We start from the raw sequence: 26,275 nt of genomic DNA, 5'->3' as shown, positions 1-26,275 counted from the left end.
AGAACAAAATCAGTCTTATCCTGAGTTTCGCCCGAAAAAAAATTCACCCGAAAAATGTTCATCCGCGCAAAGTAAACTCACGGAGACAAATGATAAAGCTGAATATCTATTAATTTTTCCCTTGGGAGTATATGTAAATTCACAACTTTAAAACTGGTTTTCTCTAGTTTTTGGTGTTTTTAGTTATGAAAATATTGAAGTAAAACTAAAATAAAAAAAATTCAAAATTCATATGGATTCACCCACGTCAAATATTGAAAATTTAAATAAAAAAATTGAAAGTCATGTTCATCAAAATTTTCATATCATTATGAAATGATTAAAAATGTCTTCTAATCGCATATATATTCCCTTTAACAACCATCCTTTAATTCTTTGGAAAAAATTAACTTTTTTTCATTAAAAAGTCGTTGTATTTCTTCATCAGAATGTTTCCTTATGAAAAGAATCAAAATGTCTTTGAATTGCATATTCTCTATTTTTTAAATGACTTATAACACAAAAGGCACTGCATGTCACCAAAAGCATTTTCAAGCATGTAATATTTCTCGTGTCGGCCGCTGTGGTGTAGTGGTAAGCAGTGCGCGCTTTCACTCATCAGCACCTGGGTTCAAGCCCTGGTCAAAGCAGCATCCCAAAAAATATAGAAAACGGATTTTTCTTAACAGCGGTCGTCCCTCGGCAGACAATGGCAAACCTCCGAGTGTATTTCTGCCATGAAAAACAGCTTCTCATTAAAATACAATCGCCGTTCGGAGTCGGCGTAAATTTGTAGGTCCCTCCGCTTTGTGTGACAACATCAAGGCGCACGCCACAAGTCAGAGGAGAAGCTCGGCCAAACACTAACATATGTGTAAGCGCCAATCTATTATTATTATTAATATTTCTCGTAAGGCATTTTTGCATACAAGAAACAAAGCGCAACACCCAAACACGATGTTGATTCGTTGCTCTCTAGCCAACGACTAAACGATAGAGCGTAAGAACACGTGTGAGTTCATGATTCAATAATACAAGGTTGGCTAAATATTGACATTTGTGTCAATCGACTGCCTTGTAAGGTTGCATTTGAGAAGGAAAGAGAAGCGGGTAACAATTTTATCCCCTTTTGTGAAAAGGTAGTAGGAAAAGTAGTGCGGTAGTGCTGAAATGGGGGTTTGTTTTTTTTAATTGAATTAAATATGTGAAGCGGATTCCACTGACCTACACAATAGACAATGAATTAACTTTTTTATGGTATAATAAACATGCCATATAGATATTAAAATGAAATAAAATTCTGACCAAAGATAAATCGTGTCGACAAATATTCCTAAATATTCAAAATAAACCATGGGTGCATTGAAATTCCAGTATATATTAAACAAAATAAATGGAATTTAAACAAATCCTTTATTCAAAGGGACTATATGAAGAAATATACAAATAGTAATGATGTAATTGATATAATGCATACGAATGAATCCATTAAAAATTATATTTGTTGCATTTAAAAATTACATGTTAAATATCTTGAATTGAATTATATTTGGTTTTTTACAAATTTTAATTTTTTAGTAATGTTTTCTACTATTTTCTCCAATCAGTCTTGCTAATCATTATATTGGTTACATTTAAAAGTTACATTTTCAATATCGTAATTGAATTACATTTGGTTTTTTACAAATTTCGATTTTTTAGTAATGTTTGCTACTATTTTCTCCAATCAGTCTTGCTAATCGTTATAATAGTTACATTGAAAAGTTAGATCTTGAGTATCCTAATTTAATTACATTTGGGTTTTTTAATTAAAATTTAATTTTAATGTTTTGTACGTTTTTTACAATCAGTCTTCTTAATCGTAATATTGGTTACATTAAAAAAATATGTCTTCAGCATCATAATTTAATTACATTTCGTTTTTTAAACGTGTAAATTTTTGTAAATATTTTCTACTATTTTCTCTTGTCAGTCTTGTTAATCATTATATTGGCTACATTTAAAATTTATATCATTAACAGCTTAACTTGAATTACGTTTGCTTTAAAAAAGTAAATTTTTGGTAATGTCTTCTATTACATATCGCTTGCGCATCTGCTTAAAAGTCAACGGATGCGGACAGTATCCTATTTATTTCTTCTAAACCATTTTCCATATGTTGTCTCTGGCGTTTTCGAGTCTTCTTTATATGTCTGAAGATTTTCGTCAGCGTATGCATGTAGTGGGGTTTAAAATGGTTGGATGCAATAATTGTATGCTTTGTGGTAACTTCCAAAGACCTTCGTACAAAAGCTGTTAATAGTTTTCGTGGTTGAAAAACGTATACGTAAATAGATTGACACCGGAAATACCGTAACCTTCAATGAAACCAGCCAAAGGTGTATCATCTTTACGCACGAAATACTTGTTTGCCACATCTACTGCAAATAAAGAAGTAAATGCTAAGTCAAACTAGGATTTAGAAACAGGAGAGCTTTTCTATGTATTCACCGTTGTGTTTGCCACTTCTTTTTGTAAAAAGTGTGCTGCACCAGCGGACGTGGACGGACACACAGACGATCCGGACCTGCACAAGAAAATTTATTTATTAATATTTGCACTTTCACTTTTATGGTGTGGTATACTTACTTGTAAATGTGCCAAACTTTACTTGCTGTAAAACTCTAGTTCTTTAAAACGATTTGTGAATAACTCTGAGACTCTGCAAAGAAATACATATGTAAATTATTGTTTTAATTCAAAATATTTCCATTATTTTAGATTTTTTTGGCATACTTACTTGAATTTGCGCAATAGAAAAATGAATTTCCACAAAACAATCGATGAAAATATCCGCAGTGTTGCCTGTTAAACTTTTTATACGAACACAATATTTATCCTTGTATTTTAGTAGTAGTTTTTATAAATCAAAAAAGAAAGCAACACAGGCTAAGGCAGAATACGGGAGCGAGACAACTGCCAGGTTATCCAACCTTGTGTTATTGAATCATGGTGTGAGTTGATCTTCCACAATTGTGGTATGAAGCGCCGACCACTGATGTAGATTCTTCTGTAGACAGCTGTTCCAACCCTGCAGTAAATCGCGCTAGCTCAGAACTAGCGCAGAACTAGCTCTTTAAGAGGCAGTACTGGTTCTCGATCTATCCCAACGCAATGCTTTCAACTGTCTGTTTTTACATGGCGATGTCCTACGAAGTGGAAATCGCCACCTATGCAAAACTTTCGAACTAGTTCCATTTTTGACAGTTCTGGGACAATAAGTTTTTTATGAGAAAAAAGTTTAAAACTAGATCACTGGATATTTTTTCTTTACTGAATAACTGCTTCCATTTTGGGCAGACCTACGGCAATAACTTTTTTATGAAAAATTTTTGATTAAGTATTCGATTTTTTTCATTTTTTTCTGTTCTTTTACAGATTACATTTTATTTCGTTTTTTATACTTTTATTTTATTTATATTAAATTTGATCATTTTCTCTTCAATTTTTAAGCGGCACTCAACAATTTAAATTTATTAAATCTGAAAATCACAACTGCCTCTACCGCGATTTGAACTCGCGACCAACGATGTTAGAGTCGGAGGTCTTCCCGCTGAGCTATTTGAGTATTGTACGAGACGTGAGAATTTGTGCATTTAATTTTCAACAGAGCTCAACTAGCTCACCAAACGTTTGAACTGTCCCTCTCTGCAGCCGTTTTGCACTAGTTCAGAGATAGTTCTGAAATGTGTAGGGCGGAGCTAGCGCTTTAACAGACTGTCTCTAAATTTTACTGCAGGGAATATACATGTTTTCTCGAAACTACATACGTATCTATGTACTCATGTATGTACATATGATGCTTAGTATATTTATAGATCATCCAACATAAGGTTTATATACATACATACATATGTTTGTATGTACTAGAGGTTTACGCCGATAGGCTTTGCGGCGGCGGCGACGCCGGCGCGTCGGGAAACGCCGGCGCTACTGCTCATAAGGTAGATTTCAAAGAGTCATGAGGCTACTAATCTTATCATTTCAACTCGTCAGCGTTAGGCATTCGCCATGCCAATTATTCTGTTATTATAATTCTATTTATTTCATTATTGAATTAGTTTTAAAATTAAATATTGTTACCTCCTACTTGAATTAAAATGTTGAGTGTCTGGCGCTGATTTATGGGCGAACAGAAGAAGTTCTGAGGTATATACATACATACATAATCACACGGATCTCTATGTTCTCTACAGATCCGTATATGCTATTAAAATGTAAAGAAATAAAAAAAATTTAAAAGTTTAGTTATTGGGGTAATTTATGTCGCTCTCAATAAATTTTTGCAATAATCTTATCAACCGTTATGTTAAATTACGGAGTTCTTACGATTTTTTGCGGATTACACATTGAAAACAAGGTTGATCTACTTTTTTNGATGGTTAAAACTTCCACTAAAATATGAAGCGCCAAATTTTTCTAAGGAGAACCGAATGTAATGAAAAATAATACTAATGTTTACCATAACCCTGTTTAGAAAACACTGCGATGCGAGGGCGCAAAACCTTCTTGGGGTTTGACCCCCACTAAGGAATGCTAACGTAATTTTCACACAACCACCTAGTACTTGTATACGTATGTGGGACCCCAGAATAAAATAACTTAGGAATGTAAATATTAGCAAAAAATGNGCGTTAGGCATTCGCCATGCCAATTATTCTGTTATTATAATTCTATTTATTTCATTATTGAATTAGTTTTAAAATTAAATATTGTTACCTCCTACTTGAATTAAAATGTTGAGTGTCTGGCGCTGATTTATGGGCGAACAGAAGAAGTTCTGAGGTATATACATACATACATAATCACACGGATCTCTATGTTCTCTACAGATCCGTATATGCTATTAAAATGTAAAGAAATAAAAAAAATTTAAAAGTTTAGTTATTGGGGTAATTTATGTCGCTCTCAATAAATTTTTGCAATAATCTTATCAACCGTTATGTTAAATTACGGAGTTCTTACGATTTTTTGCGGATTACACATTGAAAACAAGGTTGATCTACTTTTTTGCCAAAAGTTTAACCCATCAACTCGAACCAGAACGGGCCTTTTAGACCCACTGTTGAAAAAATAGCTTATAGATGGTTAACATTTCCACTAAAATATGAAGCGCCAAATTTTTCTAAGGAGAACCGAATGTAATGAAAAATAATACTAATGTTTACCATAACCCTGTTTAGAAAACACTGCGATGCGAGGGCGCAAAACCTTCTTGGGGTTTGACCCCCACTAAGGAATGCTAACGTAATTTTCACACAACCACCTAGTACTTGTATACGTATGTGGGACCCCAGAATAAAATAACTTAGGAATGTAAATATTAGCAAAAAATGTGTTTGTTTAAAATATTTAAAAAATACATAGAAAAATCAACTTGTCTTTACTTTATCTCCAATAATTAAGGAGTTCGATGCAAAGAGGCCGCTTCTACTAAAACTGCTTTCTGAGATATTGGCGTTAAAATTTTTGATGTTTTATAACTTTCTTGTTGTTGTACTAGGTGTATAAAAAGTAGTATTGTTGTAGTATTGAAAAGAATTGTCTACTGCGGGAAAAAATCGTTAGATTACCAGTATTCGACCCTAATTTAACTGTAATAAACGGTTTCGTCGAAAAATATCTTACCTATGTTTTTTACGAGTTACGCTATTTTTGGAAAAATAAAGGAGATCATATTCTTGTCTAGTGTCCCAAATTATGCAAAAAAAACTAATTTAAAAATGTACTTTTCATTTCGTAAAATTGTGTTTTATACAAGTAGAGTTTAGTTCCTTCAAACGATGTATTCAATGTACATACATCATGAAAATTTTGTACAAAATTACTTAGGCGCCGAACGCCGCCGCCGCGTGAGAAATGACAAAAAACGGCGGCGGCGGCGGCGTGGCTCGGCGGCGTATACCACTAGTATGTAGTTACTACATTAGGGAGATAAAAAATAAATAAGTAAAGTCGGAATTGTAATGCTCTCATCACTTAGGATTGTTGCATACCGCACCAAATTATTCCCGTTTTGTTTTTTTTCGAAATCGAAAAAATATTTAGAGGTCGCTCAAGGCACTCACAGTTTTCTATGTAGTTTCTATGCGGGAAACATTTGTTTTAGTAGAAATGGTATATAATTCTTGAAAAGAATAATACCCTATTGTTTATTGCACCATTTTTTAATAATAATTATTTTTATAGGTCCCCAAAAAAAGCAGGAAAAATGCAATAGGGGACCACTAAAAAAATCGCTAGTATTAAAAAAATAGTAAAATAAACAATTGGGTGTTATTATTGGAAGTCTCCTGAAGAAACAGAGATTTCGTACTTCACTTTTTCTAATAAAATTTTGGACCCCCCTAATGAATTTGGCAGAAGACAGGCCAATATCGATGGTCAAACGTTGATAAATCAACTGAAACTTTTTCCGAAATTGAATTATATGTATACATAAAAAAATTGCTGATGAAGTTATGAAGTATGTATATGGGCAAATCTAAAAAACAAGTAACCTTTGTGTTATTTAGCTTTATTTTCACTACTACTGCTGTGAGCTAAATCAAGCTGGTTGCTTTTGGTTATAATTCATTGACGTATACTTGAAGCCTTAAAAAAATTTGGATCAATTTCCTGCATAACTTTTGAATTATAGGCGTTTAAATTTAAAAAATAATGAAAACAAGTGAATTTTTTATGTAATTTTAAGATTTTAATTATGTCATAACTTTTGAAGGACACCATATTCTGATTTGAAATTAAATGGGCATTTTTATGTGTACACTTCATATGTAGTAAGTATGTAAGACAAAGTCTGTAACTCCACATTTCAAAATTTTCAAAATTTTCGGTTTATCGCGTATAAGTTTTGAAGCATTTGATACCTTAGCAAGAGGTGTGCTTTCAGAATAAACTATCTTTTAAAGATAAAATATTCTGTGATCTTGAGCGTAATTTTTATTCCGAAAACACCTTAATTGAAGGCACATTTGGAAAATACGTCGAAATGATCTAAATCTTTCTATAACTGCTAATCCTTACAAAATTACATATACCTGCAAAATGCTTAAAAAAATTTCCTCTAGAAGTGTGTAAAAACCCCGATTTACTACTTTAAATGATGCTCCTTTTAGTCAGAATATTTCGAGAGTTGTATCAAAGCAATTTTTTTTCGACAAATGTTCTGATAGTTGCTCTTACTTAATTGGAGCCTTCTAAATTCAATCCTCAGTTTTACCCTATTGGCTCCACTTTTCGAGATAGCGGTACTTGAAACTTTGCTTAAATTTTAACTATTTTATAAAAAAGTCCCCGGGTTTTGAAGATATTTTATTAAAATTTGGCACATAACGGTTTTTTAATATTACCTTAATTATTCCTTAAAATCGTCGAAATCGGTTCACTAAAACATCTAGCTTCCATACAACTGATTGATCAGAGACGTTGTTTTCCAATTAAACAGGTTAAAATTTAGTTTAGGTTCAATTTAACATATAGCACGCATACAATTTATTATTCAGATATGAAATTAGAGTTATAGCACAAAAACACATATCTGAGTAATCAGTAGTATTGGAGCTATATGTTAATGTGAACCTATTTCGATAATTTTTAGAAATAATTAAGGTAATATTAAAAAACTCTTGTGTGCAAAATTTTAGTAAAATAACTTCAAAACTGAGAGAGTTATTTATAAAATAGTTAAAATTTAATCAAAATTTCAAGTGCCGTTTTCTCGAAAAATGGAGCCAATTAATTAAGTGAGTTCGACTTTCAAAATCTTTGCTGAAAGTTTACAACTTGAACAGCGTAATTTGAACCCAGCTTATTCTTTTGTTTTCTATTTCATGTTTATTCCTCTTCCAACTTTTGAAGCGCTTGATTAAAATGAATTATACTTCTATAAATCGATTTATTAAAAGATTACGAATAAAATTATATATAAAACATAGGTGTGCTCACAAATTTAAAAAATATTTTTTTTTTTTTGAAAGTGTACCTATTTTTTTAGATTTGCCCATATAACTGAATTGCGTAAAAATTGTTTATGAGTTGTCAATGTTTGACCATTGATATGAAATAAATGGAGCCGAAAAAGCTGCAATTGGAATTGATCACGTGGAGGTTCGTACATTTAAACAAAAGCCGCTGTTCGCTTTAGTATCGATTACACTATATATGTATCCAATCTGTACACAGTATATAATTAAGTATGTGTATATTTCGGTATAGAAATCGACCTATTTGTCGACATTTTTACCGCAAAATATGTTGAACTTCATTAAACGAGTATTTATTATATTATAATAAGAAGTTGCTTGTTTTAAAAGCTATCTAGAAAATTAAAAAAAATTTCGAGAACTTTATTCCCAACAACCAAATGCTTGGTAAAAGCAACAGCAGTAATGTATTGCAGCGCTACTCTCGACAAACCTGTTTGACAAATATGTTTCAGTTTGAAGAGGTTTCTGTCGTTAGTACCCCGCTTTAGCTATTAAGCTCTTCTGCCATTTCAAACTGGCTTTAACGATTGTGGAATTTCAAAACTGTCGAATTTTCTGCATCACAAGTATTCCTAGAATGAGAAACAAAAAACAAACCACCTCAATGCCACTAAGAATAAGAAAAAAACGCCTCCATGTGTGCGCATACACAGCAGAATTCGCAATGTTGTGGAGTTGCAGAACCACATTCCATTGCGACGGTAACAACACTATTCACATCGGATTGTCGCATCATCTCACCCACCAAACCAACCAATGCATTGCAATGTATGCACTTTTCTGTGGCCTGCAGGAAATATCTCGTTTCTGGAAACTTAAATATACCAAAGTGTGTTTAATATGGAATCGATTCGGAACAATCATCCGAATCACACAAAATCAGGTAATAAACATTTTCCTTCTAGTTGAAAATTTTTAATCGAAAATTCAGAAATTGTCTTCATTTATAGTACAGTGTACCCGCAACTACATACGTGAACCCTGCCTTGCGTGAACCAACATTTAGTAAATTTGTCTATATAAGGAATGTCCAAATACGTGGAATTTGACTTTCTGAGTTTGAGAAATCGCCTAATATTAACAGGGCAATTCTGGCTAAGACAGTAAAAAGTTTTCGTAAGACAAATGAAAGACAAATGCCCAGATAGTTCGAAAGACTTTTGTTATTCTAGCACAAAAGTCTTAGAAAAGAGCTATCTCATTCAACACTCGTGGTAAAAATTTATTTTAAGGGAAAGCACTTGTATATCACTTAGCTCGCGTCGCGAAGGATGGATGCAATCTACGATCTGTTGAGTGTCTCGGCGAACTTAGCCGAGGAGGGATCAAAAAAGGTCTCGAAGCTTATACTCTCTAAAGAGGGAGGATAGATCTCACACGATTGGTGCTCTAACAGGCCACTTATAGGTAGAAACGCAGAACGACTCGTGGCCTTTGTGTGTCCCAGCGTATCAGTGACAGCCATATCTATCTACCTACCTACTTATACTAATATTTAATGGACTACAAAACTGTGCATACTCAAAATTTTTCTAGGAAATCGAATTGAAAATTTTTATGCAAGTTTTTGAAATTTTTTTTGCATTTGCAATTAAAAAATTTGGTTTTTGTGGTTTTGTGGTTTTTGGTATTGAAAATATATATACCGAAGTATGTAAATAAAATCGACAAAACGTCAGGGTATGCATATTTTGGACGCTGAATGTATGTACATACATACATACATATGTACATATACACACAAAATTCATCGAACTGTTTAGGACATATGTGCATTGCTGGGTATTGAATGCATCAATGAGGTGACGTCTATGCAGACGCCTTTATTTCATCTCTCATCTCGCCACATCGTCACCAAGTTCTTCCATAAAAACTTATATATTTTTTTTAGACATGTTAAGGTCGTTTTGCAGTTTCGAAGATTTACTGGCTCTTGTGCTGTGTTCACGGTTAATAGCAACTTTGGACAGTACCGTTTGGATAAACTTTCATAAGTTGATGTCATGTTGACGTTTATGTATGTACATACCCTGCAGAAAATCTGACTAGCTCAGAACTAGCATAGAACTAGACCTTTTTCCGACAGTACTAGTTTTAGCTTAATACCCAGGCAATGCTTTCAACTGTCTAGTTTTACACGGCGATGTCATTAGCGGTGACAATTGTCGCCCAGTGCATTACTTTGCAACTAGTTTTTAGTCGGTTCCGTTTTGGACAGTTTTTTTTAAGGAAGACTCGATTTTTGGATATTTTTTTCGTTTATTCTTTTCTTTTACAGATTACATTTTTGTTACATATTTTAATTTTTAAAAAATTATTGTAAGCTGCACGCAACAATTTAAATTCATTTAATTTGAAAACTCACAACTGCCTCCACCGCAATTTGAACTCGCGACCAACGATGCTTGAGTCGGAGGACATCTCGCTGAGTTACTTTCGTATTGTACGAGTAGTGAGCATTTGCACATTTACACAGCAAGTTTCAACTGTCGCGCCTTGCATTCCTTTTGCACTAGTTCAGAGATAGTTCTGAGATATGTAGTTCGGAACTAGCGCTTTCTCAGACTCTCTCTAAATTTTACTGCAGGGTATAGAGTATGTATGTATATAAATACCTACAAATTATTCATGCATACCAGCATAGGTGAGCTCAAAAGCGTTGAATAAAAATGCTGCAAGTCGCGCCATCTTAGTATTTGCCCAAAGTAGTTTGTGCTGTAGTAAACCACAGAGGTGAATGAAACTGCATTCCAATGTCAGCAATACGAAATGAAATTTGTGATGGCAGCCGAGGAGCTAACGAATACGAAATCGATTGAGATTTATGAATGGCGCGAGAAAATAAACAAAAACTTATGTAACATACATACATATGTACATAAGTACTATCTGCGTACACACTGATTGTATGTTTATTGAACATCATGCATACATACTTGCATATGTATGTATGTATGTATGTATGTATGTATGTCACCACATTCCCACAAGAAATTATAAAGTCTCAACCTGTGAACTATACAAGTATGTACTTAAGTTAGTTAATTGTTATTTGGAAAGTTTGGCAATAAACAATTTTTTTTGGTTAAACTGTTTATTAAGCTTGGCTTGCACATTGACCGCTGTGAAGTGATAACACAATACACTAAATTTATGTGCTTACATATATCAGTAGAATGCTGATAATCAAGGACGCCTAATAATGGTGGCGCCTCTCTAAGGCTTTAGAGCCAATAAGAGGATAGAAGAATTACATAATAGACTGCCGCCCGCCCACTGGGTTGGTAGGTTGGGATGGCTGCCTGCATCCAAGAGTAGAGAACTCGAAGGGAACGCGAGAATTCATAAGTGACTGCTGCGCTTAGGTTCGCCATGAAATCAAAGAATTAAATGAGAGCCGTCTAGCCCTCGCTGGGCATGGCTGCGACAGAGATAGTACTCTAAGCTTTCAATTTCTTCCTTATCGCGGCAGCTGCGGCGGAAGACTGGCTAGCAGACCCATTTCACTTGCATGCATTTACATTAGTAGTTGTTGTTGTTGTAGCGGCTGCTAAGCCCCGCTCGGGGCGGTTCATCCATCAACGTTGTCGTCTATTTCAGCTAGGGGGAGGCCCAGGAAGTGTGCTACTTCCAAAGGGGCTGTCCATAGGGACAGGGGCGGTAGCTGAGTGGGGTTCCCAGGGCATGTGAAGAGGTGCCGGGAGTCATGTGGCGACTCTCCAAATGCCAGGAATTGGTTGGGCACATCCTCGTTGATTCTGCTCAGGTAGCTGTTGAGCCTGCTGCAATAGCCAGAGCGAAGTTGGGCTAATGTAGTGCGGGTCTCCCGAGGCAGACAAAGTTCTGTCCCGTCCACGTCCGGTGGTTGTGTGCCTAGAACGGCATTCACATGGCGGGAGTCTACATAACTTGAGACTGATTCCCTGTGAATGCCGTTCAGGGCCTGTCGGTAGGTTGACGGGTCCAGAAGTTGTTTGATATACCTCTGGACTTCGTCTGTCAGTTCGTAAAGATGCCTCCTGACGTGCCGTGGCGAGGGCTCTTCCGCGAGCAGTTGCCCGCTGGGATGGCCACGTCTGTGGCTCCCAGCGAGGAACTGCTTGCAGAGTATTATGTTATGCTCCTTTAATGGAAGCATCTGGGCCTCGTCATAAAGGTGGTGTTGAGGCGTCATCAGGAGGCATCCTGTCGCAGTTCGTAATGCCGTGTTTTGGCAGGTCTGTAGCTTCATCCACTGCGTCCTGCTAGTCCCCGGCGGCCATACGGGCGCTGCGTAGTTTAGAACCGGTCGGCCAATTGCCTTGTATGTTGCCAACGACGTTTCTTTATCTTTGGCCCGAGGATTTTCGGCTTATTCACCGTCGGTATTGTTAGGCCATCGACGTGAATACCCAGTGGCAGTCTGACCTCCTTGGTCCAGGTGGTGAAAAGGGTTGCCGACGATTTCGCAGGGGATAGGGCAAGGCTCCTTGCAGTGAAGAAGCGAGAAAATTCGGAGAGGCAACTGTTTACTTTCGAGCACAAGTCATCAATTCCATTTCCAGACGCCATGATCGAACAATCGTCAGCATACGAGACTATATTAACACCCTATGGTGGCTGAGCATTGATATGTAATAATTAAACAGTAGCGGGGACAGGGCACCACCCTGTGGTACCCCCTGTTTAATTTTACGTGGCTTGCTAGTTTTGTCTCTGAAAATAACTGACGAGTGTCGACCACTCAGGTAATTCGCCGACCACCGTTTGAGTCCCTGTGGGAGTGAGGAGGCCTCTATATCTTTTAGTAGCGTTGAATCACTGACAGTGTCGAACGCCTTGGACAGGTCCAACGCTACTAGAATAGTTCTCTCACAGGGGCGGTTTCGGTTTAGGCCACGAGTTATCTGAGTGTTTATGGCGTTAAGTGCTGTTGTTGTACTATGCACTTTACGGAACCCATGTTGATGCTTCGCTGGGGTCAGGTGGTTCGTGAAGTACGGGAGCAGCAGGGCCTCGAGTGTCTTCGCTACCGGGGAAAGGAGAGTTATCGGGCGATAAGACTCTCCTTTGTTGGCTGGTTTCCCCGGTTTGAGCAGTGGGACCACTCTCCCCATTTTCCAGATGTCTGGAATGACGAGAGTGGTCATAGACAGGTTGAGGACCTCCGTTAGGTACGGGAGTAGCAGGACCCAAATTTTTCAGCATCAACATGCATATTCCTTCGGCTCCAATGGCTTTGTAGGCTTTCGCCTTCCCGATGGCTGCCCTTACCACACCGCTGGTGAAAACAAGAGGCGCACTAGGTTTTGGCATTTTGGCAGCCTTCTGGTCACTCGACGTTTGGCTTTATCCACCGGAGGATGCAGAATGAACTGCCGGCTAAAATAGCTCGCGCATCTCTCCGGGTCCGACGAAGCGTGGTCACCAAAGTTTATCTCGACTCTGTCGTCGCGCGTCGTCGGGTTGGACAACGACCTCACGGTTGACCAAAGCTTGCTCACACCAGAGGCGAAGTTGCAGGTCTTCAGATGCTCTTCCCATTTCTTCCGCTTATGTACGTTCACAAGTTGCCGAATCTCCGAATTGAGATCCCTAATACGGGGATTTCCGGGATCGGCCTGACGAAGGTTGTCGCGCTCATCAGCTAGAACAGCCGCTTCGGCAGGAAAATTCGGACATGGATCCTTAATACATCCTGCTGGTATGAAGGGAGCTGCAGCAGAACTTACGTTCACCTACATGAACGTCGGTTGGTATGGGTAGTGCAGTGAAGGCGCCCTCAGTAATATCCGTGAAGCCTTTCCAGTCACCTTTGGAAAAGTTGACATAAGTCCGGTGATCCACGGAAGCAAAGTCGGCAGGTTTATCAATCGAGATGACTATGGGCAGATGGTCTGATGCTAGAGTCAGCATAGGTCGGCCATGATACGCTGTTTATCAGACCAGCGCTGACAATTGTTAGATCTAGTGAGCTGCAGCAGCTGCCCATAATCCTGGTGGGTGCGTCGTCGTTCATTGTGCAGTATGTCGAATCGTCTATCTGCTCAGCCAGATGTATTCCCCTACGATCATTTGACAGGCTTGAGTGCCAAAGATCGTGGTGCGCGTTAAAGTCACCAACTACCATACGGTTTTCACCTCTGAGTAGGGGGTATGTATACGTTAAATATTTCAAGTTCAACATCGCCTGACCGGATAGCAATACCCTGACATTCTAGGAGGGTATCCCTGCGGTCGATGTCTGCTTCAATGACACGAAACTGCACAGTGTGGTGCGTGATGAACGCTAAACCTCCACCATTATCTCGCTCGCGATCTCGACGGTGCACGTTGTATCCGGCACAATTCAACAGGGTTGAATTGGCGTGCAACTTCGTCTCTTGGACCGCAGCTATTAATATTCCATGCCTTCCCATAAAGACAGTTATCTCGATCTTGCTCTGGAGTCCGGTACAGTTAAATTGTAGCACCTTTGTGTGCCTTGGGAGATCGATTGTGATGTGTGGTGTTAAACAGTTGTGTTGCCTGCCGGCCCCCTGCTGTACGTGCTGCAAAAGGGGGTGCTGCCTTGTGGTGGTGGTTGGCGGCGTCGCGGGGGAGGGATGCGATGGGGCAGCACAGCAGGGGCCCACATAGTCACTATCCAATCTCGCGTGTTGCGAAGTCCTGAGCACGCCCTAAAGTGGCACCAGCCGAGGCAAGAGTTGCACTTGACTGATGTAACGTTACGGTATATTCTGGACTGACAGCAGATTTTCGGAGGGACTAGGAGTTGCCGGCGGCGGTGTGTGGGTGCTATTGTGTTTGTTTGTGTGTCTATTGTTGTGTTGTGTTGGGGTGTGGGTGTGTTGATTGTGTGCTGCCCAGGCGGGTGGTGGTTTGCCGTTCGGTTCGCACAGCATGTGGCCATGAACGACGTGGTCCATTGCCGGTGCGTACGTAGGCCCGAGCAGTTACGGAGGTTACTCCACCCGTCACAGGCATTGCACCTGACCGAGGTGGAGTTTGTATGCAGTCGTCTCTGGCATACGCAGCAGGTGTAGATTTCTGGCCCTGGGTTTAACTCTATGCCAGCCCTGAGCAGAAGGGTGCGGAGAAGGTGTAGCCCTAGAATCGAGCAACGTTTGATGGATTTCGCCGACTTAAGGGGTTAGATCGCCGAAACAACAGCCCTTGGTCGGGTAAAACCCGAGTCATTCCGGTACGTAGAACCGGCCGTGGTTTTTGTCCGATTTCAAAAATTTCCAATATGGCGCTTAAGAAACCTTAGTTGAGATCGGTCAAGTAGTTTTTGGGATACACTTACATGACATTTTTTTAATAAATATTGATGAATTCCTTAGCCACACTGCTCAAATAATCTGAAAGTCCGCTACATAAAAAATATAAATTCAGGGACGTATTTAAGAAAAGTCGCCTAACTTCGACAATTTTTATAAGATTGCAATAATTGAGATATCAGTTTATTTAAAATTAGATTTAATTTTAGATAGTAACATATTTTGAAATTTTGGAAATTATCGATGGCCAAAATTTAAAAAATTAAAAGAAATACGTTTTTTTTATTTTACTCGATAAAAAATCCCAAAAAGCTAAGTCCGACAATAGATTATTATATACCATTTTAAATGCCTCATATCACATTCGATCCCTGACATTTAATTAAAAATACTCATTCAAAAACTCATAAATCTACAAAATCGAATTTTCTGACCTAAATCGACAGGTCACTGACCTCTAAATGACCTTTAAAATATCTATAAAAATAGGCAATAATATTTCCCATAAAAACTAATAAAATTAGGTTGTATGGTCTTGAAACTTCAAAAAAAAAATAAAAAATTTCGATGGGCACCCTAATGTATGTACATACAAACCTATACTAAGTAGTAGATGTATGTATATCAAAAGAGGTGTACCCAATTTTTTTTACATACACATTACGAGATCTAATGACTTACTTTTTACGCTCTTTCAGACTACAATTAGAAGATTCCGGAGGTGAATATATTCAGTATCAGGCGGAACCGCAAATCCCACAGCGTCAGCGCCACACTAATTCCGGCATGAATACGAGCAGTGCATCAATAAAGAGTGGTGGCAGTGGTGGCGGTGGTAGCACCACACCAAACGGCAGTGCCACCAATAGCGGCAATAAAAACCTGCTAGAGAGTGAGAAACGTATGCGACGAGAAATCGCCAATAGCAACGAACGACGACGAATGCAAAGCATCAATGCCGGTTTTCAGAATTTACGCTCGCTCCTACCACGCCACGAAGGCGACAAGTTGAGTAAGGTAAGTTACACCACACCACACCAAACCATGCCACAATATGTGTAATTGTATGTATATGTATACAAAGTATAAGTATGTACTCATGATATGCGCGCCTTTTTTCGAAAAAAAAATTTACATTTTGTGAATGCTGTGGAATTGAGCAATGCCCCCTATTAGCAATTCCTGTTCTACTTCTATGTACACGCATATATTATGCAATTTCCAACGTCTATGTACGCGCCAAATCCCTAGCTATGTCCTACATTTATTGCCTGGGTGTCACAGTCATTTGGCTTCCCAGTAAAGACGCTGCTATTGATTGATACATGCAATTTGATTTAAGTCAACGTATATTTTTGGCAATTTCACCTTAGTCACACAGCTAAGAAGATCGTTATTGGTATAAAATTATTTAAAAATTTCACAAACTGTATACAAGTATGTATGTACTTGTATTTTATAAATAGTATAACCAGAAATTTGCTGTGAGCCTATTTGCGCAAACTCGCAATAACGGGCGGTGGCGGAAAGTATAGCCAATGCTCTGCTTATGCGTGCATAAATATGTACATACAATCATATATTTGTGGCATACTAAGTGCATTTAATTTTAAGAAAAATAGTTGGATTCTATTTTCCTAGCTTGAATATTGTATCCCAATAAACTTCAACCGACAACGGACCGTTCTGAGTGCTCCCATTGTAGGTGTGCAATGTATGTAGGTGTGATAGGTGGGTTGTCAGTAGGGTTTTCGTGTTAATTTGAAAGATTGCAATTGAAAAAAAAAAAACCGGTAGCCTATTTTGAAATTAAGAAAAAACCGCATAAACCGGTTTTATTTTACATATTTTATCTTATCTTGGTATGAAGTCATGACAAAATAATACAATAAAACTATTAACAGCAAAGGGCAAAGCAAAATAAGTACAACGTTTTTTTATATCAAAACTAAAACAAATAAAAATCAGCGAAAAGTTCACGTTTGGTATTTTTTATTACTTTACTGCATATTTTCTGATATTTTTTGGTTTTGCCACCGCAGCCGAAAGCTTAGAGATGCCTACTGCCACTCGGGAGATCCCTGGTTCACTTTCTGGATGCAGCAACATCAACAAAGGTCTTTTCAAGAAGTTGCCGCCCCTTGGCACTCAATGGCAACCCTCTTCGTGTACTTCTGCCATAAAAAAGAAGCAGAACATGAATGCGGAGAGGAGCTCGCCCAAACACGTAGAAAGCGTTGAATCGCCAAGCATTCGTTTATTGGAATCAAATATGATATACTGTTCATCCCCAAATAACTCAGGATATCAATTTGAAACTAATTAGGAGCTTGACTTCCCTTGAACCGCAAAGCTTGCAAAACCTAAAAGTTTTATTCAGAGGTCAAGATTTGGATCAAATGAAAAATCCGGCTTGTTCTATCAAAAAATTCGGTTTATTCGATATTCGAAAATCCATATTTCAAAAAAAAAAAAAACCGTATATAGATTTCCAAAAAAATACTGTGGAAACCGGTCTCGAAAAACCTTAATCACCCTAGTTGTCAGTCACCCGTTTTAGGTGCCTAACCGGCCGTCTTCACGTGCTGGAAAATATCGCTTGCGTGACGACGCATGCGAGATCATCCCACTCTGTAGACCGCAAAAAGTACGAAGCATACTTTTTCTCACATACCGAGCGGTTTGCGAGATCTCGCATGCTTTCAACTATAATTTTTGTTATTTGACAGGTATTTTCTCATTTCGCAGAATTCTTCAGAGTAGAAACATCGTTTATTTTAGTAGAAAATACAAATTTAGCCTGAAAAGCTGTAACCTTATTTTTTGGCGACATTTTACAAATGAAAAAGTGTGCTGCCAAATGTCCAATCAACAAAACTATCCCGCTTGTGAGAGAAAAAAGCAGAACGCAAGCGTGATTTTCAAGCATGTGAAGACAGCCGGTAAATATACTTTATTTTTCGTGTGTGTGCATACTGATGGTGATGCTCTTAGAGCAACAGACTAGCATAAACCGTGGATGTGTTTAAACATATGTGCATACATGAACACTAAAAGTACGACTCTGCATTTCTAAGGAGCACACACAGTTTGAGGGTTGCTGGAAAGCGGATCGATATTATTTTCCAGAAGCATTTTGCGGCACACTTGTAAAAGCTGCAGCTTTGTCATCGAGCGCGCAGTCAATATCGTTGGAAAGCATCTGTGATGTAAGCTGTGCGAAGCTTTGACCCTATACAATTATGTATGTATGTATGCACATACGAATGTACATTGTATATACATATTTACATATGAAAAAAAATATGTACTGCGTACATGTACTAAATATCGAACGCATGCAACTGCTTGCTACTTGTAGACGAAATTTTGAAATACCTCAACAAATTGCATGATGCAATACTATCCCTTGAATGCTGCTGATTTTGTTATTGCTGGGATTTTGTGCTTTTTGTCACATGCATTTAAGCTCAGCATCTTTCCCGGTGAAATTATTATATAGTACACCCATCGGCATGCATACGCACAATACAAAACATACCTCTGTATATGTATGTGTGGAACACACATACGTCCGAGGCAGCATCTGGGAAAGGTCAAAAGTTCAATAACCGCTTAGATAAATAGTTCGTATATAACAAATATGTAGTAAATAGTAGTATGAATGCGAGTAAAATTTTACAAAATTGGTAGCTGATGTGATGTATGTGTGTATGAATTGCTTGTTTTTTTTCACAAATCATATACATATGTATGTAAGTATGTAGATAAATGTTATATATTTTTTACACTAGCTAACTTGTCCTCTGGTTGATATTTTTTACAATTGAAAACTCGACAAAGCGATACCAACTTTTTGCATAATCTCCTCGCCTGCAGTTGAATTTAAATGAAGATTAAAATCCGTCACTATCGAAAGAAAAGTTCCCCTTAGAAAAACCAATCGGCCCTATGCTGAATATCGTCATCGTCATCGTCGACGATCGTCAGCGCATCAGTAACATGGCTGACGATGGCCCTATCGTCACTTTTACTGACGATGACGATATTCAACATAGCGCTTATTACGCGGTTAAAGGCACATAATGAGACACGTACAGAAAACAAGTAATTTTTAAGGGACCACCTGTGAGACTCTACCTTTCCGATGCAAAAAGAATTATCGAAATAGGTTGACGTGGTCCAAAGTTATGCGGTAACGTACATAAAAAAACTATATATTCATTCCGACGAATTGATAACCTACTCCTTTTTTTGAAGTCGGTTAAAAATTGTTCAACAATTATACAATTAAAAAAATTTAAATATAAACCGTTTATAATATCTTTTAGGGAGTGGTAAATAATCCGTGTAAATAAAATCGGAGAAACCAGTATTGAGTATTTCCATGCTTTCATTGCATGAGGTCTGTTCATTCAACAATTCTGTTACGACTTGTTGAACAGCCGTGTCATTATCTGATCCCGTTTTTAACACTAACAAATATACGAAAAAAATAGAAAATAAATAAATAAAACCACGTAAAGAGGATGAGGTTTTTGTATAGTATATCAAGTTTTTGTGTTTTTTAGCCAAGGCAACTGCACAAATTATATTTGTTTTAGGAAGTTAAATTTCTCTTTTTAACCGACTTCCAAAAAAAGGAGGAGGTTATCAGTTCGTCGGAATATATATATATTTTTTTTTTTTTTTTTTTTTTATGTATGTTACCGCATAACTTTAGACCACGTCAACCGATTTCGATAATTCTTTTTGCATCGAAAAGGTAGTGTCTCAGAGGTGGTCCCATACTAATCTGGTTGAGATCCGATCAGTGGATCATGAGATATATATATATATATATATATTTTATATGGGAGTTGAAGTCGGTTTTTTTTTGCTAAAAATTACTTGTTACAATTAACTTGGCCGTTGTTATAGCGTGTTTGAAAGTCTGTAGAAGAAAAATAGCAAAATTTTTAAACTTAGACAAGAGTTATTGGACTTCGAAAAAGGAGAATCCAGAAGTTCATATAAATACAGTGGTCGAAAAAATTACAGCCGTCTTAACATATTTTTTTAACCGACTTAAAAATGGAGAAGGTTATCAATTCGTCGGAATATTTTTTTATGTATGTTACCGCATAAATTTGAACCACGAACCGATTTCGATAATTCTTATTTTTTATCGGAATGGTGGTACATCAAGGGTGGTCCCATACTAATTTGGTTTAGAACCGATCTTTGGATAATGAAGAAATCAACGGTACTCCTAAAATTTTATATGAGAATTGAAGTCGGCTGTGTTTTTTGCTTAAAAATTACTGGTTATTTAATTTGAACTCTAGTAGAATAAAGTAAAGTTTCAAATGGCTAAAAATCACGGTTGATTTTTTAGATTTTTTGTCCCATTTGCTTCCATACAACGAATACACACAATTTATTTTTATATTGAACACAACCGGAGCATCTGTTTTCCGATATTAAAAGCGAATTCATGTTGGTTATTGAAATATGTTTTATATGATTTAAGGATAATAATTTTTTTAGAAAGCGCTATGCCAGTGGATATGAAATGTGTGCTTATTGTTTTTCAAACGTTTTATTAATATTTAATTTTATCGGTTTCTGAGATGTAAATAACGCATGATTAAAACCTATTTTTATATGGAAGAAAAAGCACAACACCCTACACAAAAAAAATCTCAAAAATTAAGGTTACGTTAATAGTCGCAAATATGACCAAATTTTTTTTTTCACAAATCGACAGAAAATATTCCGTTCATTAATTTTTTTATAGTAAGAAGTTGAAAAAAGACGAAGGAAACAGTTTTTGTCCATCAAAAGTGTCAAAGTTAGCATTTATAAAGTGTCATTTTTGGCTGCTTACACTGTTAAAATATTTGGTCTATTGCCTTGATTTTTTCTCTATTTTGTTTAGTAAGTGCTATATTTTCATATGAACCTATAACAAAAACAACAAAAGCAAAAGTTAAAAGAAAAACAATTGCTTAATTGAACAAAAATCTCGAATCAGGTGCAGTAAAATTCTTCTGACTTTTGTTGCTTTTATTTTGTATAAAACTGCCAATTTCGTACAAAGCTATAAAGAAATTTTCTTATTCAAATATCACTTGTTGGGCTAAACCATTCAAATATAAAAATTGAATATTCCAAAAATTTTATTTTTTCCGCCTAAATAACAATGTGCGTCGTAAGGTTCCGTGCCATACGTTAATCGCTGCTGAAGTGAAATCCCGAAATTTTTTAAACGAATGATTACGGGTTCAAATAGTGAGTCCCATGCGACAATTACAAATAAATAAATAGTTCATTATTAGCCGCCTGAACTAGGCCAAACCAGTGGCATGACCCTTCCCTGTCAACAGCTTATGCGATTATAGTGCTGTCCTGCATCACGACAATGATAGACCATAGTGAGTGACCTGGGCTTAGAGGTGTTGAGGCATCCGCCCCAAAGCCCAAACCTTACTCCATGAGAATTTTACAACCAATTTCACGAAAGCAATTTAAGTGAAAAATGATTTAAATTTGTTGAATTTAATATGGAAATTGACAGAAAATAAAAAATAATTTTCCATTTGAATTCGTTGTGAAATTGGCTATTAGTATTTGGGCAGAAATTTTGAAAGCTCTACCATGTTGGAATTAAAATGTTTTCGTTTGGAAAAATATCAAGTGAAACAAGTTTACGCCAGTCTAACCCAATATTTATTTCAATTTAAATCGTTATTTTCTTACAGACAAAACAGAAACAGTTGCAATAAATACTATATGCGTAAAAGACTTCTTCGATCTTAAGCAGCGCATTAAGGCCAACTGATGTAAGCGACGTAAAAGCATAAACAGACGGCAGTGTTGATCCGGATCAACTCGGGAGTTAACTGCGGTTGATCCGAATTAAGTCCGAGTTAATCCGGATCAACGCTGCCGTCTGTTTAAGCTTTAAGAAAGCATCCATGGACCACCTTCGCAAACAATGCCATTTTTTTACATCTCGCCAATTTTAGATTAGATAACACCTGCGCAGTTACAATAGCCGTCATCGATTCGCCAACAGTTAGCGAGTGGCGAAACGAACGAACACAATGAGGTACAACCAAACTCGCTATCGTCTATCCGTGCTAATGTTTTATTAGCCGTCATCGATTCGCCACTTCTCGCTCGCTATGTTTGAGTTCCGGTCGCTTAAAGAAGAATTTTGCATGTGAAAGCAACAACAAAGGTAGCTAGCACGGATAGACGTTAGCGAGTTTGGCTGTACCTCATTGAGTTTGTTCGTTTCGCCACTTGCTAACTGTTGGCGAATCGATGACGGTTATTAAATGTAGAAACAAAGTTCGCTTACAACGCCGACGGAGAAATTTGTATGCGAGACATGTCCAAAGTTCGATAAGAAGTAATGCCAAAAGAGAAACTGGAAAAAAACAACTGTGAACTCACGATCGTTTTACAGAAACAGCTGATTTCATGTGCATGCATATAGTTACATATGGATGTATATGCATGTGTATATACTATATGTATCTAGTGCTATGTGGAATGTATAAATGAAAGTGCACACACTTAGGCACTTTTATACATATGTATGTATGTATGTATGTTTGTTCATATATCTGTGTATGGCATATATGTATGCACAAATAATCGTGGCGGTAAATCAGCTGTTTTCACAAACGAATTAAAAACAGAAGTCGGCAAGCAAACATACCACTGCACTACGTGTATACATTCACTGTACATATGTGTTTATACATTTGTGAGAATGAATTTATGCACATACATATGTATGTACATTCACATATTTGTATAAAGAGCGAAAATGATATCAGCCGTGAATGCTTGTCGTTGAACGAATATGAATAAGTATGCACTGAAGAAAAAGCTATTTTCGGCTACAACGAACACTTTGTCGTGAAACAATACACTACATCTAACTTTTCCCGCCCAACACATGTTTCTATGAAATTGTTTACTTAAGGGGTTACAACACCCTGCCGGCCGAAAAAAAGGTCAAAAAATTAATTTCTGACGCATATGCAGTTTATAGCAAAAAAAATCCAATAAAAATTAAATAAATAATAAATTTTTGTTGTAAACGGACCAAAAAATTGTATCAAAATTACCACACAGCAATTTCAGTCTTCTTCGACAGGAGCGTAAAAGACTGTGAGATGCCTTGTCCACAGTTAAAGATTAAGAAGGGAGGAGCTTTGGCGCTAGGCGGGGAAAAATTTTAAAACTTGGTTTTGCAAAACTGTTTTTGATGAAAATTCGTTGATATATCTTTAATTTTGTATTAAATTTGAAACTTTTATTTACATATATGGTTTTGTTTATATCATGAACCATATTTTTGTAAAAATATAACAAAAAAATATTTAGGGTGCAAAACATTGCGAATATTTTAAAAAGAATAGGCGTGCGCAGATATGTATGTATATGCAGGCAAGTGTATGCACTACATTTCTTCTAACACCAACTACACACATTTTGACGCTCTATTTTCTCCCTCTCGCTCCCACTGGTCAATCGAATGCCACTTTTACATATGATTCAATAATAAGCGGTTAGACCAGGGGTTCCCAAACGTTTGAGATGATGGAACCCTTACATGAAATTACTAAAAAATCAAAGGCAGTGCAATTTAAATACGAATAAAAACTTTGCTAAAAATAGTCTGAAACCTGTATGCAATTTAAATACGAATAAAAACTTTGCTAAAAATAGTCTGAAACCTGTATGCGCATTTATGGGGCATCATCCAATTTCGACCTGTATTTGTTTTTTGTATAAGTGTAAGCTAAAACCCTGTTCAACAACGATACATTGTGACAGAAGGAAGCAAAGTAAAGATAGCCTTTTCAGCGACTTCATGGTATTCACTCCTAACACTAACCCAAAATTCGTTCAGAGACACAGATTCAAATGTGTGTTTCAATATCGAAGTACTCTGAAGATCTATGCATGCTTCGTGATTTTGTACCCAATCGATATTATTACTACTACCATCCCAAAAATAATCTGACAAAGATTTCAGGAGATTTGCCAAGTGCCCAATTATGACATTTCACATTTCATTTGGCAATTCATCGCGTTTCTTGTAGAAAGTTGTAAAAAGGTGGGAAACATTAAATGCTTTTCTTTTCCACACAGGTAATCCAGAGACTAAATTTTCTTTTAAAGGGTGGTAATTATATCTCTCGCCAAAAATACGGTTGTTAATTTTTCATGAACAAATTTCGTAATTTCACTAATCTTTCCAAAAATGCGGAATATTATAATAATAATACATAATAATATTTTGGCGCTTACACCTAAGTGTTTGGCCGCACTTCTCAAACTTGTGGTGTGCGTCTTGATGCTGTTACAAAAATGGAGGGCCTTACAGTTTTACGCCGCCTTCGAAATACACTCCGATGTTTGCCATTGCCTGCCGAGGGGCGACCGCTGTTAAGACAAATAATTTTTAGCAAAAAAAACCGACTTCAACTCTCATATAAAACAAATATATATATATATATATATATATATCATGATCCACTGATCGGATCTTAACCAGATTAGTATGGGACCACCTCTGAGACACTACCTTTCCGATGCAAAAAGAATTATCGAAATCGGTTGACGCAGGTGGTCCAAAGTTATGCGGTAACATACATACAAAAAAAAAATAAAAAAATATTCCGACGAACTGATAACCTCCTCCTTTTTTGGAAGTCGGTTAAAAAAACGGCTGACTTCCAAAACGGCAATTGCTTTGCATACGTACAAAGTATAATGTTCCATAACGCTGAACTACAAAATATTGACAATGTATACTTTCCCTAAACGCATCCCAAAAGTTATGGAAACGTATCGCTAGAGCAATCCGCGCATCAGAAACAAACTTGGTGCTTCGTTTGTTTTTGGTTACCATTGGTGTTTTTAAAAGGGAAAATTCAGAAAAATTGTTATATTGAATATTTAAAATATGCAATGTATATGGTTGCAATGTTTCGCAACTCTGCATAAACAAACAGTTTGTTGTTTGCAGAATAACAGTATCCAAACATTATATTTATCAATTCGTCGGAATATTTTTTTTTTATATGTTTTTGCGATATTGCTTTGACTAGGGCTCGAACCCAGGTCATTCGGAGTGGTGGAACGCACCTTTAAACATTTGGTTACAGCGGCCAACAACACATACAAGCAAAAATATGTTTTTATGAGTTCTATGATAACATCAAATTTATAAAAAATTTATGATTCAACCAGTTAAATGTGCTTTATATGCTTATATGTACAAATAAACATACTGCACAAAAACGTATACAGTGAAAGCTCTCTTACACGGACGCTCTAATAAGCGGACACATTCTTGGGAACGAACAATTTTTGTTTTTTTCCCATACAAAATGCTCTTCCATACACGGACTTTCCGATAAACGGACGCGGACACTGAAAAATGTTTGAAGACTGGAGTTATTTCGTCTTGTCCTCGTTCACCACCAGACCCATACGCTTTGCTTCCTTATCCAACTTGGAAAAGGCAGAACAGACTTCGCTGTTTATGTTACCGATGATGTCGATGACATTGGCATAAGGCAGCAATTGCACGCTCTTGTAGTAAATTGTTCCTGAGCGGTTCATATATACATACACTAGCCAATGCCCGCTTGCTTCGCGGCGCCTAATAAGATCTTTTGCGCTGGCCAATACAAAAATAGCGTTTAAAATAAAATCGGTATGTAAAGTAAAATTTTTTACTTTAAATTGAAACGAATAAAGAGCCGAATCCTCCTCACACATAGACCAAGAATAGTGGCGCTGTAATACCATATGGAATACGTCCGTCACACTAGCTGACCCACTTCTCCAAAAAATAATAAAAATTACTCAGGAATTAGGTGCAATTTAGGTGCGATTTAGGGCCTCCAAAATTAATTTAAGTGCTCACTCGGTTTCCGAGAAAATTGCTAGCTGACCCACCCACTAATTTTCGTCGAACACTGGTAAATATTA

The 26,275-nt window shown here is 36.9% G+C and overlaps 1 protein-coding gene and 2 long non-coding RNA genes across 4 annotated transcripts in view; 1 reads left to right on the top strand and 2 right to left on the bottom strand.

Annotated features, from left to right (window-relative positions):
* Positions 1 to 26,275, top strand: part of crp (transcription factor cropped) — a 70,087-nt gene that overhangs the window by 18,755 nt on the left and 25,057 nt on the right. For both annotated transcript variants that reach the window (XR_001846850.1, XM_017610459.1), the window contains exon 2: positions 15,967 to 16,285. Coding sequence is in view for 1 of the 2 variants with exons in the window: in XM_017610459.1 (XP_017465948.1) it covers positions 15,967 to 16,285 (319 nt within the window). In the remaining variant the exon portion in view is untranslated. The remainder of the gene's footprint in view (positions 1 to 15,966; positions 16,286 to 26,275) is intronic.
* Positions 9,962 to 26,275, bottom strand: part of LOC108358930 (uncharacterized) — a 24,701-nt gene continuing 8,387 nt past the window's right edge. The window contains exon 3 of the long non-coding RNA XR_001846854.1: positions 9,962 to 10,122. This is a non-coding gene — a long non-coding RNA (uncharacterized LOC108358930). The remainder of the gene's footprint in view (positions 10,123 to 26,275) is intronic.
* Positions 15,793 to 22,354, bottom strand: LOC108358929 (uncharacterized). The gene is made up of 3 exons (XR_001846853.1): positions 22,089 to 22,354; positions 20,060 to 20,063; positions 15,793 to 15,802 (listed from the first exon to the last, which is right to left on the bottom strand). It is a non-coding gene; the product is annotated as an uncharacterized LOC108358929 (long non-coding RNA).

This window comes from Rhagoletis zephyria, unplaced genomic scaffold, assembly GCF_001687245.7.
Source record: "Rhagoletis zephyria isolate East Lansing unplaced genomic scaffold, Rhagoletis_zephyria_1.1 Rzeph_scaffold_00314, whole genome shotgun sequence".
Taxonomy (NCBI): domain Eukaryota; kingdom Metazoa; phylum Arthropoda; class Insecta; order Diptera; family Tephritidae; genus Rhagoletis; species Rhagoletis zephyria.
This window is presented reverse-complemented; position numbering and strand designations above follow the sequence as displayed.